The sequence below is a fragment of the Copidosoma floridanum genome, unplaced genomic scaffold, assembly GCF_036245765.1.
Source record: "Copidosoma floridanum isolate Cflo_tuat_1 unplaced genomic scaffold, Cflo_Japanese_pri ptg000021l, whole genome shotgun sequence".
Classification (NCBI taxonomy): domain Eukaryota; kingdom Metazoa; phylum Arthropoda; class Insecta; order Hymenoptera; family Encyrtidae; genus Copidosoma; species Copidosoma floridanum.
Genome location: NW_028321898.1, coordinates 31,973,279 through 31,986,184, shown reverse-complemented (window position 1 = coordinate 31,986,184; position 12,906 = coordinate 31,973,279). Strand labels below are relative to the sequence as shown.

General features: G+C 46.1%; 1 protein-coding gene across 2 annotated transcripts in view; it reads right to left on the bottom strand.

The window, feature by feature from the left end:
* Nucleotides 1-336: 336 nt before the first annotated feature.
* Invadolysin (leishmanolysin-like peptidase, invadolysin) overlaps nucleotides 337-12,906 on the bottom strand; it is a 142,297-nt gene continuing 129,727 nt past the window's right edge. Inside the window, exons 5-15 of one of the 2 annotated variants that reach the window (XM_014364253.2) lie at nucleotides 6,742-6,853; nucleotides 6,483-6,664; nucleotides 5,734-5,934; nucleotides 4,707-4,932; nucleotides 3,724-3,917; nucleotides 3,571-3,585; nucleotides 3,351-3,483; nucleotides 3,094-3,253; nucleotides 1,958-2,124; nucleotides 971-1,090; nucleotides 337-828 (exon numbers count right to left, since the gene is read on the bottom strand). In XM_014364253.2, coding sequence (XP_014219739.2) covers nucleotides 667-828; nucleotides 971-1,090; nucleotides 1,958-2,124; nucleotides 3,094-3,253; nucleotides 3,351-3,483; nucleotides 3,571-3,585; nucleotides 3,724-3,917; nucleotides 4,707-4,932; nucleotides 5,734-5,934; nucleotides 6,483-6,664; nucleotides 6,742-6,853 — 1,672 coding nt within the window. In that variant the 3' untranslated portion in view covers nucleotides 337-666. The remainder of the gene's footprint in view (nucleotides 829-970; nucleotides 1,091-1,957; nucleotides 2,125-3,093; nucleotides 3,254-3,350; nucleotides 3,484-3,570; nucleotides 3,586-3,723; nucleotides 3,918-4,706; nucleotides 4,933-5,733; nucleotides 5,935-6,482; nucleotides 6,665-6,741; nucleotides 6,854-12,906) is intronic. The other variant, XM_014364254.2, reaches the window with a different exon arrangement.

The following is a 12,906-nucleotide window of genomic DNA, read 5'->3' as shown; positions in this document are numbered from 1 at the left end:
GATCCTCCAACACTTTCAGTGACTAATCTTATCGAAATTACAATAATCTAAATTACTTATGACTCAACAAACTTACATCGGAATTGAATGGCAACAAGCATACTTTAAAAATATGATACACCTAGTCTTAACAATTGGAAAATCGATAACAAGGGTAAAAACATTGATTGATTCGCCACTCATCGGGCAAACAATTGATTCGACCCTAAATGCTAAGTTACGAGGAATATTATAAACTGCTTGAGAAGGTGCAAAAGTAACGAAATTTATTTTACATGTAAATTTTAACGAGTATGACTACTGTACAAAGATTTTTTTTTTTTTTTTTTTTTTTTTTTTTTTTTTTTTTTTATTGTTAAAACTTCTATTTCGACTTCATCCCGTAGGAATCTGAAGGTATTATAGGACGGGAACTGTATGACACAAATAAATCCAAGTCCGAGCTGAAGCTCAGCAAAGTACAGTATACTTTCGCACCTCCTCAAAAATCACAATTGTCTAGTCGAAATCACGGAGGTCCTCCATCGTTGGCGCACCGAGCGATGGAAAGTGAAAAAAAAAAGAAAAAAAGACATGTATAGCTCACGTGTGACGAGACCTCGAGGTTTTTAATCACTCCTTGATTTCGGTGCTAGGTAACGACGGAAAGTAGCTGCAGCTCTAAGATCATCTGTTGACGAAGAGGAGGAGGACACCGAGGCTCAGGGTCGACAGGCTCAGGCCGCAGTTCGCCGCGGAGTCGCAATCGAGCACGTCTCGGTGGTAAAACGTGGCCGGCGGGTGCTCGTCCCCCGGTTTGCACAGCTCGTTGCGCCGGGCAAATTCATCCTAAAATTATAAACTTTTTTCATCTTGTTTCCCAAAGAGGAAAAAAAAAAACCAAACTATTTTTAGGGTAGATAATGTTTTCAACAATCTCTAAAAAAAAAAAAAAAAAAAAAAAGAAGGGGGGATGGTTGCGGTGGTATACCTGGCAGAGATCCCTGCACGGTGGACAGATCAGGGCGCCCTTGTGCAGCCACTCGTTCTGCATTATCCTGATGGCGATCTCTTGGCCGGCGTGGTAACACGTGTACGTGTAATTCGTGACCTGCATACGGAGAAAGAGAGGCATGAGCAAACAACAACACGGAGATAATGGGCACTGCTGCACCTGTATAGGTACACCAACGTGTGGGGGGGGGGGGACGCGGATTTGTTTTCTCGGCATGCGAGATAACTCGAGCCTCTGCTGTTCCGCGATGAATATCGCGCTAATGTGCGAATCGCCCTCCACAGTGGATATTCTTATCGGACGCGAAGCGCACGAAACAAACGGCATGAGCTTTTCTTGCCAGCGTTGATTTACCGCGGGGCAAGGCGTGCACTGATTTAATGCACCTTTACTTTGCGCAATCATACTTCTTTTACGGTACAAATGCTACGAAGCACCTGCTCGGTTGATTCAGGAAAAAAAAAGAGCCCACATCTTCAATAACGCAAAGAGCCTCGTTTATTTAATGTAGCCGAGCAAAACTCCACGCGCAAGGGGTACGTGGAAAAAATAGAAAAAAAAAAAAAAAAAAAAAAGACAGTCAAGCAAGAGAAACGAGTACCATTTGCCGAGCCATTACACGCGCGCAACTCGAGGCCAAAACATATTTTTCGCCCAAGCAGCGGCTAGCTCTTTTACGAGAACGCGTACCCATGTACACATTGGTGCAAGTACCACACGCAGCAGCGGCGTAATGGTATATAACAGCTGCCGGTGGCATCGGCGGTGACGACGCTATATATATACGGCACTCTGGAAAAGGGAACGCCGGGAGTATTCGAGGGTGGTGCATGTGTATACACATACAGGTGCATAGCATCCGAATCGGGAGTCGAAAGCGCGGCACGGGGTGATAATTGGGGCTGTTAGCGCGGAGGCACGCGCGATCGCGATATTATCCTCCACCCCCATCCCAGTACTAACCATAATGTGCAGCCGGCCCGCCTCGCACTTGTACTGGTAGCAGCCCGAGCCCCAGTGCTGCCACTGCCGGACCTGCTTGCACGTCCTCTCCTCCCACATTTGATTGGTGTGGTCGAAGCAGTGCGACTGCTCCCCGTACCTCTCCAGCGCAAAGTTCTTTTGTGGATCTGCAACAAAAGTATACCATCACATTGCTGTGAGCCCTTTTGAATGGAAATGTCGATTGATTGAATGGTTAAACATAAAAAATACCAGCTCCCTCTTTCTCACGAGGTTGCAAAAACTTAAGGGTTGGTAAGAAGGTATGATGGCGCGACTTTGGGGTTTAACGAGCTAGTCGACATCGACAGGCTCGACTTTCGAAGCTACTTACCCATACCCGCGAGAAACGGGATCTAAAAAACCGAGAGCGCTTGTGTAAACACCCCCGAGTAACCAACCCCGCGTTGCCTGTCGCTGATGTGTAAGAAAAAAAAAAAAAAAAAAAAAAAAAAAAAGATGAGTTGGTATCACGTTGCTTTTTTTTCTTCTTTCCCTCGTGCGGGTCTCGTCAAACGCTGCACCGAAGTTTTGAGGCCTTGAAAGTTCGACGGAGCACAAGTGCAGGGGATAAAGCATCGACGCGCCCCGCAAATGTAACCGTAAAGAGCTCGGGCCGAAGTGCACACGTGTGCGGTCTCCGCATCATCGGTTCCAACTCGATGGCCCGTTCTCTTTGTACAAACTTCCCCCAACCTCCATTTCATACATCGCTCGTACTTCAACGCCGGATGCACTACTCGGAAATTTGAAAATTTCATCGAACTCTGCTTATAATGGTTTTTCTCTACCCACGGCTTCTAGAGAACTCACTACTCTCCCCCGATCAATTTTTCCCATTCGATAAGTTTCATCTTTATTATAAGTACGCGCGGCCCCGCAACTTTGCGCGTAAACTCTTTCGAATGTTTGCCCGTCCGAGTTTTTTTTTCTTTTTCTTTCTTATCTTTTATGGTGATGGTGAAAAATCGATGCCACGCGGGCGAGGATAATTATTAGTAACGAGAACTCGATACTGTTGAGAACAACAATACAACAGTCGACATTATCAGTTTGGGAGGGGTGAAAAAAAAAAAAAAAGTAACCGGTTGACTCACGTGGATTGTTGTCCTCGTAGAGGCAGTGCGAGCCACGCACTATCGTGTTGTTGGCCCGCCAGGTGAACTCTTGGTTGTAGGGGCAGTAGTCGGCGAGCGACACCGAGCCCCCGTAGTACTCCTCTCGGCCGCGCGGAACGTTGGGAATGCTGTCAAAGTTCTAAAGCGTGGCAAACAAAAAAAACAAAACAAGAGGTGCGGTCTAAAGTTTGATTGGTTGGTCGGCTGATTGGTGTTGAAAGAGCACGGAAACTAACTTGATACTGCTTAGGCAGGGGCTCCGGGTACTCGATTAGGTTGCACAGGGCGACCGAGCTTCGATCGTCCGTGCACTCCGTCTGCAGGGGATCCCGTTTCACTTTGTTGCAGAAGGGATGGATCGATTTGCCACTGGAAAATCACAAAGCATAGCGACACGGTCAACCCACTGTGTATACACGTGTACGCGCAAACGATTTGTAATGTTTTCGTACTCACGGATCATTGTTTTCCCTTTATTTGTTAATTATTATTATTCATCATTAGCAGCAATAAGTAAACACGAAATATGCATGAGCCGATTTTATAAATGCAAAATGTCAAATTGGAAAAAAAGAAATGACTTATGTGGCGTGTAAATATGGAACGTACAAGAATTTCGAGGATTTCTGGACGATCCACTCCTTGCAGGATTTCATGGAAAAGTCGCAGCCGAGGTTTCGGCCCCAGCCGAGCTCCTGGGCCATTGAGTAGTTGGCGCTGTACCAGCCCGTGTCCTCCATCAGAGCCAGGGTAATCCTCGAGTACACGGGATTCTGGGTGTGCGTGCCCGTCATCGCCTCGTTCTGCACAGGTACATCGAGAGTCAATTATCGCCCGGCTGTTGAGCGCTACAAGCCCGGATTTTGGCCTCTCGCGACCGCCCACCACCGGGTTCATTAACGACAACAAAGACGACAGGACCACGCATTTACGTGTACTCCTCATTGTTTTATTTTTTCAAACTTCAAGGATTTCAGGCGATAAATCTTTCGACAATCATGACATCGCGCGTCTCTGTTTGCTCGAATGACGAATAAATAATGATGGTACAAGAGATATTTATACACCAGCAATGAAATTCGCTGATCAGTATTCGTGCAATATGCCACATTTACATATTTGCGCGCGCGATCGATCAAAATTATTTTTCACCTATTTTTAAACGACGACGGCGCGCGACACTAATAACACGCGACGGGTCCTGATATTTAGCATAAAATCGTCATGCGTCATTCCCCGGGACCGACGTATTTATTTGACTCGACATACGTTCCGCGGGAAATTAATGCGAGAGTCGATCCTAATGTAATATCGTTTCGTTTTCGCGAACAATCGGGCCCCGAGCGCGCAAATATTTCATTGAAAATTCTCGTACTTTGGTGCACCAACCCCCCCGAGGTATGGCACCGTATAGCGCCATCGTATTTCACGTAATCACGCGAAAATCGAGCGTTCGCGCAAAACTATGCCAGCCGGAATAGTTGGACGGATTGAATGAACGAGAGCGCATACTTGGCAGAAGCTCGCAGGTACACGCTCGATCGGTTTTTCCACGGTGACAAAGGAAAGAAAAAAACCAAAGGACAACTGACCTCGAAGACGCGCTTCTCCCAGTGGGTGAGAGCCGTGCCGTTCTCGCCCTGGTCCTCGAGCTCGGCACCCTCCAGGTCGGGGCAGTTGAAGTGCGCCCTGACCTCGGCCTTCACCCTCGGCGTCACGATCATTTGCATCGAGCGCCTCATGCTGCCCCCGTGCACCTGCCAGCTGTGCCTGATCACCGTCCGTATCGTGTTGTCGCTCCACTGGTGCGTCTGCAAACTAAATCACCCACCCCCCAAAGATAACTTGAGACGTGTACGGGAAAATCTCCGACGCGAGCAAAAAGTCACCCCCGGAGCCATAAAACGTAAGTTTTGGGTGCACCTGTGTGTGTAATAGAAATAAGCGACGAGAGAAAGTAGTTGTGGCTTCCCATTTTAGCGACATTTAACCCGCGTTTCCCTCGAGGTCCCCGTGTCATTTATCACCTCCGCTGCCCGGAGAGAATGGATCGATCGCCGTTCGCGCGGTTGGGGGAGTATACATGGGGAGCACCTCCAGTTTTCACGAGCAGCTGTTTTGCAAGTCGGGGAAATGTGCTCCGGATCGTCCCGCTCCCACCTATTTGTCAACACCCGCGCGAACGGCGTGTAGAATTGTAAAAAAAGGTACATACACAAATGGGTGGGGGAGAGAAGTCCGCGCCACCCCTGACAGTGGGGTGTATTTGCTTTTGAAATTGGGAAATTCCTCGCGCGAGCGCTACAGTCGCGATAAAGCCGCCAAGCTGTGAGATTCACGGGGCCGCGTAATTTTGATACCTACACACGGACGTCGGGGAATCCGAAGAAAAAAAGCCTCGGATTTTTCTCTCGCGTGTTACACAATTTTTCAACGCCGTTGGAATGTTCAAGCGGCCCTTTTCCCCGCAGCTGAATCATTCGCGCCAAACGCCTTTGTTTTATCGCCCAATCCCATCTTGAATATTTAACCGAAAACTGTGTGTACTATATATATATTTGATGATCAACGGGATGACCAGACAAGTGTGGTATGGCGTTGTGGTAATGAAACACTCACGCCTTGTTGAGGACCGGCTTGCCGGTCTCCGTCCTCTTGGTCCTGGGCTCGCCCTGGTCGTCCCTGTAGAAGGCGTAGAGGCTCACGGAGAAGCCGAGGGCGTGCAGGATCTCGTGCTTGACCGTGCTCAGCAGTGTTTCCAGCTCTTGGGGCTTCGTGCTTATGCTCTCGGGGCAGAGGTTCGCGTGACCGGCTATGGGCCTGCGTGCACACGAAAAGCAGAACAACAAAGCTACAGATAATCAGGAACGTGTGTCTCTTTTTTTTTTTTTTTTTTTTTTTTTTTCACTCCTACACCCAATGCCTTCTTTCTTTCTTTCTTTCGGTTTTTTCAATTCCAGCTCTGCTGATTCGCAGCTCAATCATAACAACACGGCTCGCCGTTAACAATTTTCCCGTGGCAGCTGGCCACGAAACTACGGGATTTCGAATCAAAGGGGCTTCACGACGACCCACGAGCCATTTCATAAAGTACATTTGGCACGAGCAGTACAATCATCGTCATTGTTATTGCTCAAATAAGTACTGCAGGGAGGAAGAAAACAGCAGCTCGGTTGCTTCAGCGGATGTCAGAACTTCAAGGAACAATGTAAATTTAAGATTCGTCTCAGGGGAGTTTCTCTTGGCATTATACATCTATTGAGGTACTGCGGGTGTACCAACCAAACGAATGTACGAGTGTTTGAAGAGAAGAAAGAAAAAAAAAATTCACCGAATCAACAAATATGTATACGTGGATATATACGGACCGGTCGAGAGCGGCCTCCTGCTGGCAGTGGGCGGCGTAAGCCACGGTGAGGCCCTTCTTGCAGCGCTCGGTCGACATGGCCGAGACGTAAAAGACAAAGTCAGCTCCGTTGATCCCCTCGCCCGGCACGCTGCCCGGCTCCACGCGGCAGTTCTGCCCAGCCTCGTTGCACACTCGACACGCCTGCGAAATTCATCATCATTCGTTACACACATCGGTCGAGTTTATTTTATCCGTGAATTTTGCGAAAGGGATCTCACGTCGAGGTGCTCCTCGGGCACTACGACCTCCCCGCACATCGTTTCCTCCTTGCAGCTGTTGATGCAGTGGGTCAGGTTGTCTTTGACGAACACTTGGGAGCTGTGGCACTTTCTGGAACAGAAGAGAATAACAAAAGAAGACCTTAATGCGATACTCGGACAACATAGGTATTATAAATTATATAAAAAGGTCCTCCGCTATAAATTTATAAAAAGGTCCTCCTTCGTGCAGGAGAGTCAAAGGTATTCAATTCGAGGGATGAAACGCGTGAAGGGCCGTTTTATACAGATGGAGAAGGAAGAAAGAAAAAAAAAAAAGGTTTCGCGGGGGTCCGTATAAATTTATCGCTCGGCGAAATCGGTATTATCAATCGTCTCGTTTCGCGGAGGAAAAAATCGCTCCCTCTTCCACCCCCGAGGCGCCCTCGGCACGCGCGATTTCGTCGAACTGGGCCGGCAATAACCATCAACAATGAATCCCCGTCCACCGGCGAAGATGAAAATCGCAAGATTCTTATCTCTTTTCCCATTTCCGCTCATCGGAATCTTTCTTTCTACATCTCATCTCCGGCCGGCCGGCTGAAGAATTTTTGCAGTGCACTCGGAGCAATAGTACACGTCCCTGTGCCTACACTTATACTTTTCTTTGCTTCCACTTGCACACGACACGTATTTGGATACACATGTGTATAATAGGACACGTAAAAATAAATATCTGCATTGGAAAGTGTGCCGATGACTAGAATGTGGAGGAAAAAAAAAAGTTGACAAAACGAGCACTCAACGGATATAGACAACCATCGCAAATAAGAACAAGAGCGAAAGAGTGATTGGCGTGACAACATAAATATGTATTTACGAGTATACATAAGGAGCTTTATACGAGGGCACGAAATACGCGGCTGTTCACTTGAAATTTCGAGAGGAAAGAAAAATCATCAAATAGACAACAGGTATGCATTTTTATTCACGGGGAGATATATAATTATATCGCAATTTGATTATAAATTCAAATGACGCGTACTTATCGCTCGTCTCCAGTGCATTATACAAGTGCTCGGTGCCCACCAATAAAATCCTATAAGTATTATACATTGCAGAGCTGGACAAGCGGACTACTCCGATGTGTATACGTGTGTGGATGGACGTTGTACGGTGTGCGAGCACAGGAAAGCAGCAGTTAAGTCCGAAGCGACGACACGATTTCCCCATTTACCGGGAGCGTGTCGGGGCAACGACACCCGCACTTGACGTTTCCCACACGTGTCACTTCATATACGTATACGTATAGACTTGGACGTTGTCGCTTACAGGCTAGCTATACATATAGCCTACGGTGCACCACACACACACACACACACACACTGCCTATACGTGCTAAACTTCCTGTCGTTCGAGCGACGCTTTGTCCCCTGCCTTTTGATTATTCGAAAATGGCTGGAGAAATAACATTACATGTACACATCATACGCCTTCAAAAAGGTGTGGGTGACCATTTTTTTTTCTATTTTTTTAAGTTTTATACCATTACAATTCCGATGGACCTGTAATCCGTGAGAAAACCACCCTCGGATTAATGCACGTAGGGCACGTGCTCCGCAGCTGTTTCTAGTGAATCGATATTACCATCGTTATACTCCACAGCAATATAATACCAACGAGGTGTTAGAACAATGATACCGAATCAGTCGACTAATTTATGGTTGGGGATACATATATATTATATACATCCGAGCTGCACTTAACGATCTCGTTATTCATCGTAATTCGGCCGATAAATCGCACTCGTGTGCACAAACATATCTTTGCTTTGTGTATACACGTGTATTCTCGTTGTACGTACAAACGCTATTACGTGTATTTTACGACGGGAAGGATGAACTTTCCCTTGGTGTTAAAAGTCAGCTTATAGTGGAGAATCGGACTGGCGGGGGGAGCTTCAAGCAGAGTAGATATTCGGGGATCATCTCCCTCTTGTCCTTTTTTCTCTCTCTTTTAAGATTCCCATCTTGTGCAATTTGTTTCTTTGAAGGTGATATCTATTTTTTTTTTTTTTTTTTTTTCTGAAAAATGCACATTCATTTCGTTTCCGGTCTCGCCGGTAGAGCCGGGAGATAAAATTACAAGAGGTGGCAAAGAAATATCGACGCTGGCGGAAACGCGAGAGCGACTGTGGCGTTTGACGCGCGAGTGCGCTCTCACGTGTTCGACCTCCAAGTCGCGCGTGTTTCGTCGGTGTCTGCAACGCGAGCCGATACAAGAGATTTTTTTTTTTTTTTTTTTTCGGCCAAACTTTTTCACCCACCTCCTACAGATGTATATATATGTGCATTGCACGTGTATACGCGTGTACAGTATAGTGGTGGCTCGAAATAAAAGGGTCCATCGGGAGGAAAACTTTAATTACGCTCTTGTTAAATGAAAAAGAGCCAAGTCTCGGTCGAGTAACTGCGCTCATTGGTTTTATTCTGTAATCGATTCGTCGGCGATGAAAAATTGCGTCACGCCTTAATGAGACGAAATTTTTCCTCCCAAGAACCTTTGTACTTTTTATTATTTCACACAATACATGTAATATTAGCTCGTGTCCTTTTTATACGTGTATATATGTATAAATTCAGTTAACGAAGCTGTCAATTTCAATCAAGTGTCAATGTGGACCCTTTTAAAATCTATTAGTTGGAAATCAATGGGTCGGTATAAATATATAGTTAAACAGGGGAGAGAAGAAATGCGCGCAATAATTGAATGTTTATTTGCTGAAAAATGTTATTTCAGAGCCAAGATGAAAAAAATTTATTAAAACTGCAATTAAACTCGGAGTAAATTTACCGAGCAAACTTCATTTTGTCGATCCTTTGTATTTTTCTCGTAGCCCTTCATTACTATGAAATTAAAACAGGAATTTTCGTTCCGAAATAGAAGAAAATTTCCCGCGCGAAAATCGATACGCCCTGCAAAGCCACTGAATCTCCCGGTTTATTTTGCCATCTCTCGAATTTCCATTGCGCATCGGCCGAAGCACGTGAATTGCTCCGGAGAAAAAAAAAAGACCCATTTGGAATTTACAGCGGTGGGTTTCGGGAGTCCCTAGTTGGCTTTTTTCCCATACGGCAGTATTAAATTCCGCAAAATGAATTAAAGGCGGGGAGGAAACCGGGGGAGAAATTCACCAAGCGGGCTTCATGAATCCTTCCATTTCTGGGCGCCGAAAGCGGTCAAACAACTAAATAAATAATCGAAAAAAAGCTTACAATTGACCCGTAAAACCTGCAGCTTTTCGGGTGAAAAAAAAAAGAGGTAGCGCCAAACAGCCGGATAATCATCGGGATTTAATAATGCGAGTGCGCGCGGGGTTAAAGAGTCGCAGACAGGGCCGGCCGGCGGATTTAACTTGATTAATGATGCATGCACCTCCGCATCGAGAGAGCACACATACATAACGGCGGGAAACGTACAGCTACTCTAAATTATGATCGGAACGAGTGGAAACAGAAGGAGGAGCCGATCGGGAAATTAGCCAGGCTATTGAAACATTAGTTGGCACACGTGCTCTCGTACACGTTCGAGTGGAAAATAATGTCCCCATCACGTGTTTGCAAGCTAATACGGTGTTTTATACCCATTCTCTTGTAGGACAATGGGTATCCCAGTCATCGACAGCTTTTACTTCAATGCCAGTCATGTAATGCACACGTACCGATGTAGCAACACAGAGGAAAGTTTTTCCAACCACCACTGCAAGACCCATTTGGGAAGTCACCCGAATATAGGTGTGCAGGCTAATTATACGCGGCCCGCAGTCCAACTCTCGTGAGTGCACTCGAGGGCCAAAGCTGTTCGCCGGTGCTGCTGTCAATGTCTCGTATCGGGCCACAATTCGGAATAATCTCGGCCGGAAGCGTCGCGCGATGATAAGCTATACCGGTAGATGGAAATCGGTGCAATTATAGCTACGCCATCTAAGCGGATAAGGAAGTGAGATTGGATTCCAAAGCTCGGCAGCGCAATATCCCTACCCTCCGTTCTGTTCATACGTATGTATCACAGTGGTACAGTGTCGATGCTATTTCTGTCCTCTCTATCACCTATTCTTTACTCGTCGCGAACCAAAGAGGGGGACAAAGTTTTTGCAGCTATGAGTACGATCGTTTTGGATAATTTTGTATCTTATTGAACGCAACTCGCATTTGTCGTGGAATAACTCGTTTGTCTTCATCGGGGATAGCAACAAAGTCATTTAACTCTTTTTTTTTTCAAACTGCATTCAAAGAAGTAAAAAATTGCAGAAAGAGGTCGGATTATTATTCTTACGCTAATGACTTGCGCCAATTACGCAAATGTTTGTTCCACCTAGTCTCCACCTCGCTATTTTTATATCGCATGCGGTGGCAAGTTTTTCTCTTTCTCACACTTTTCTCTCTCTTTTTTTTTTTTTTTTCTCACCCGCTGTTAATCATTATTTTCCCTTTTTCACCAGAGTCCCCGGCTAAACGGGATAAACTGGGAAAACGTTGCATTTTCTTCGTTAGCGCAGTTGCCTGTTTACTTTTTTTTGTTCCTCTCTTCTGTGCAACATCTAAAAAAAAAAAGGAAATACAGACTAGAGAAAAAGGGCAAAAGGGGTTAGCGGTGGAGAATTGGACTCTTTGAAACGGCGACTGGATAAAAGTGCAAGGGGCGAGATGAAAAATTACCCTCCGGCTAACGAGATGCGCTTGCGTTTAAACGAGACTTTTGGCGCTAAGTTTTTTAAGCACTGCGAAATCGAGTCTGCGCGTGAAAAACTTGATCGGCCCCATTAAAGAAGTCCGTTTTATTAATCTCAAGAAAATTAATTTCCAGTGATTATTAATATTCGCTCGAGTCCAATACACATGCGCTCCAAGCGGTAAAATTACGTGCTGGTGGTATCAGAGAGTGGATGAAAGGTATATTTGCACGTGGCAGACGTCGGAAGCTCGGAAAAAGCTGCGAAAGCCTCGTAAAAATTTTTCGAGACACGCGCGACAGCCGCACGTCACGCAGTGCACAAAATGTACATGCACACCTGTTCGGAACATGAGTTGTCACTGTCTAAAAATAAGCTTTTAGCCGAACAACCACATCTTTGTGCGATTATTATCGAAAAAAAAAAAAAAAAAAATGATGTCACGTATACTCTCCGTAATTTCTTGCATTTTCAAGTCGAAATTCAACCAACGAGTCCTAAACAACAAAGTCACTTTGGGGTGGTGGAGTGAAAAATTCACAGAGAGGAGGCGAGGCCTGAGAACTTTTTCCAAGCAATCACGGAGTTGGCTGGACGCGCGAGAAAAATACAAAACACCAGGTGTGTATACCTATAGGGGCCACGTGATATTTTCTATTGTCGTGGGCGATGAAGAGAAAAAAAAACCAAACTGCGACAGCAGCCTTTTCATCGCGAGCGCGAAAAGGGGCCACTTAATTTTTAAGCGCCTTTTTTTTTTTTTCTCCGACCAGCCCCATCAGCTACCAACCTACCGGAGCTCGAGTTCTCGCGCTCTCGGGGCGGCCGAGCTCCCACTGTCTCTGCTTCTCTTTGATCCTGTGGGGGTTGAAAACGAGGGAGGTCCGAGACTATAGAATGACAAAGAGATGATATTCTGTTACGCCGACGCTAACGCTGTAGATAAATGAAAAAACTTGCCCCGCAGAGGGGGGCTTCTTTCATGAGCCGGCACTAAGAGATCAAAGGAAAATAAATTGCTCGCGGGAATAGGGACTAGTGAAAGATTCGTTTTGTTGCATTTTTTTTTTTTTTTTTTCATGCCTCACGCTCGCACCCCCTCCCGCGCAGATTCGAGTTTTCGTCACCCGGTTACCCTTTTCACTCTAATGCAACGACCTGCCGAAAAATTTGTCGCCGAGGCTCTCTCCATCCGGGCTCTTCAACAGCTCCAGCCACCTCTTTACTCTCTCTCTTTTTTTTTTCCTTTTTCTTCACCTCCAAGTATACCACACCATTCACGGCCCGGCGCGAAATAAGTTTTCAGGCGAGCGCACTCGGGGTCGCCGAACCCAAGGGAGATTTTTTTGGCGAGGCCATTTTGCGAAAACAAGGGGCCCCGCGCACCGGCAGAGCGAATAATATAATCAACAGTTCGACGCGTTTGTACGACACACTGTAACACGCAACTCGGA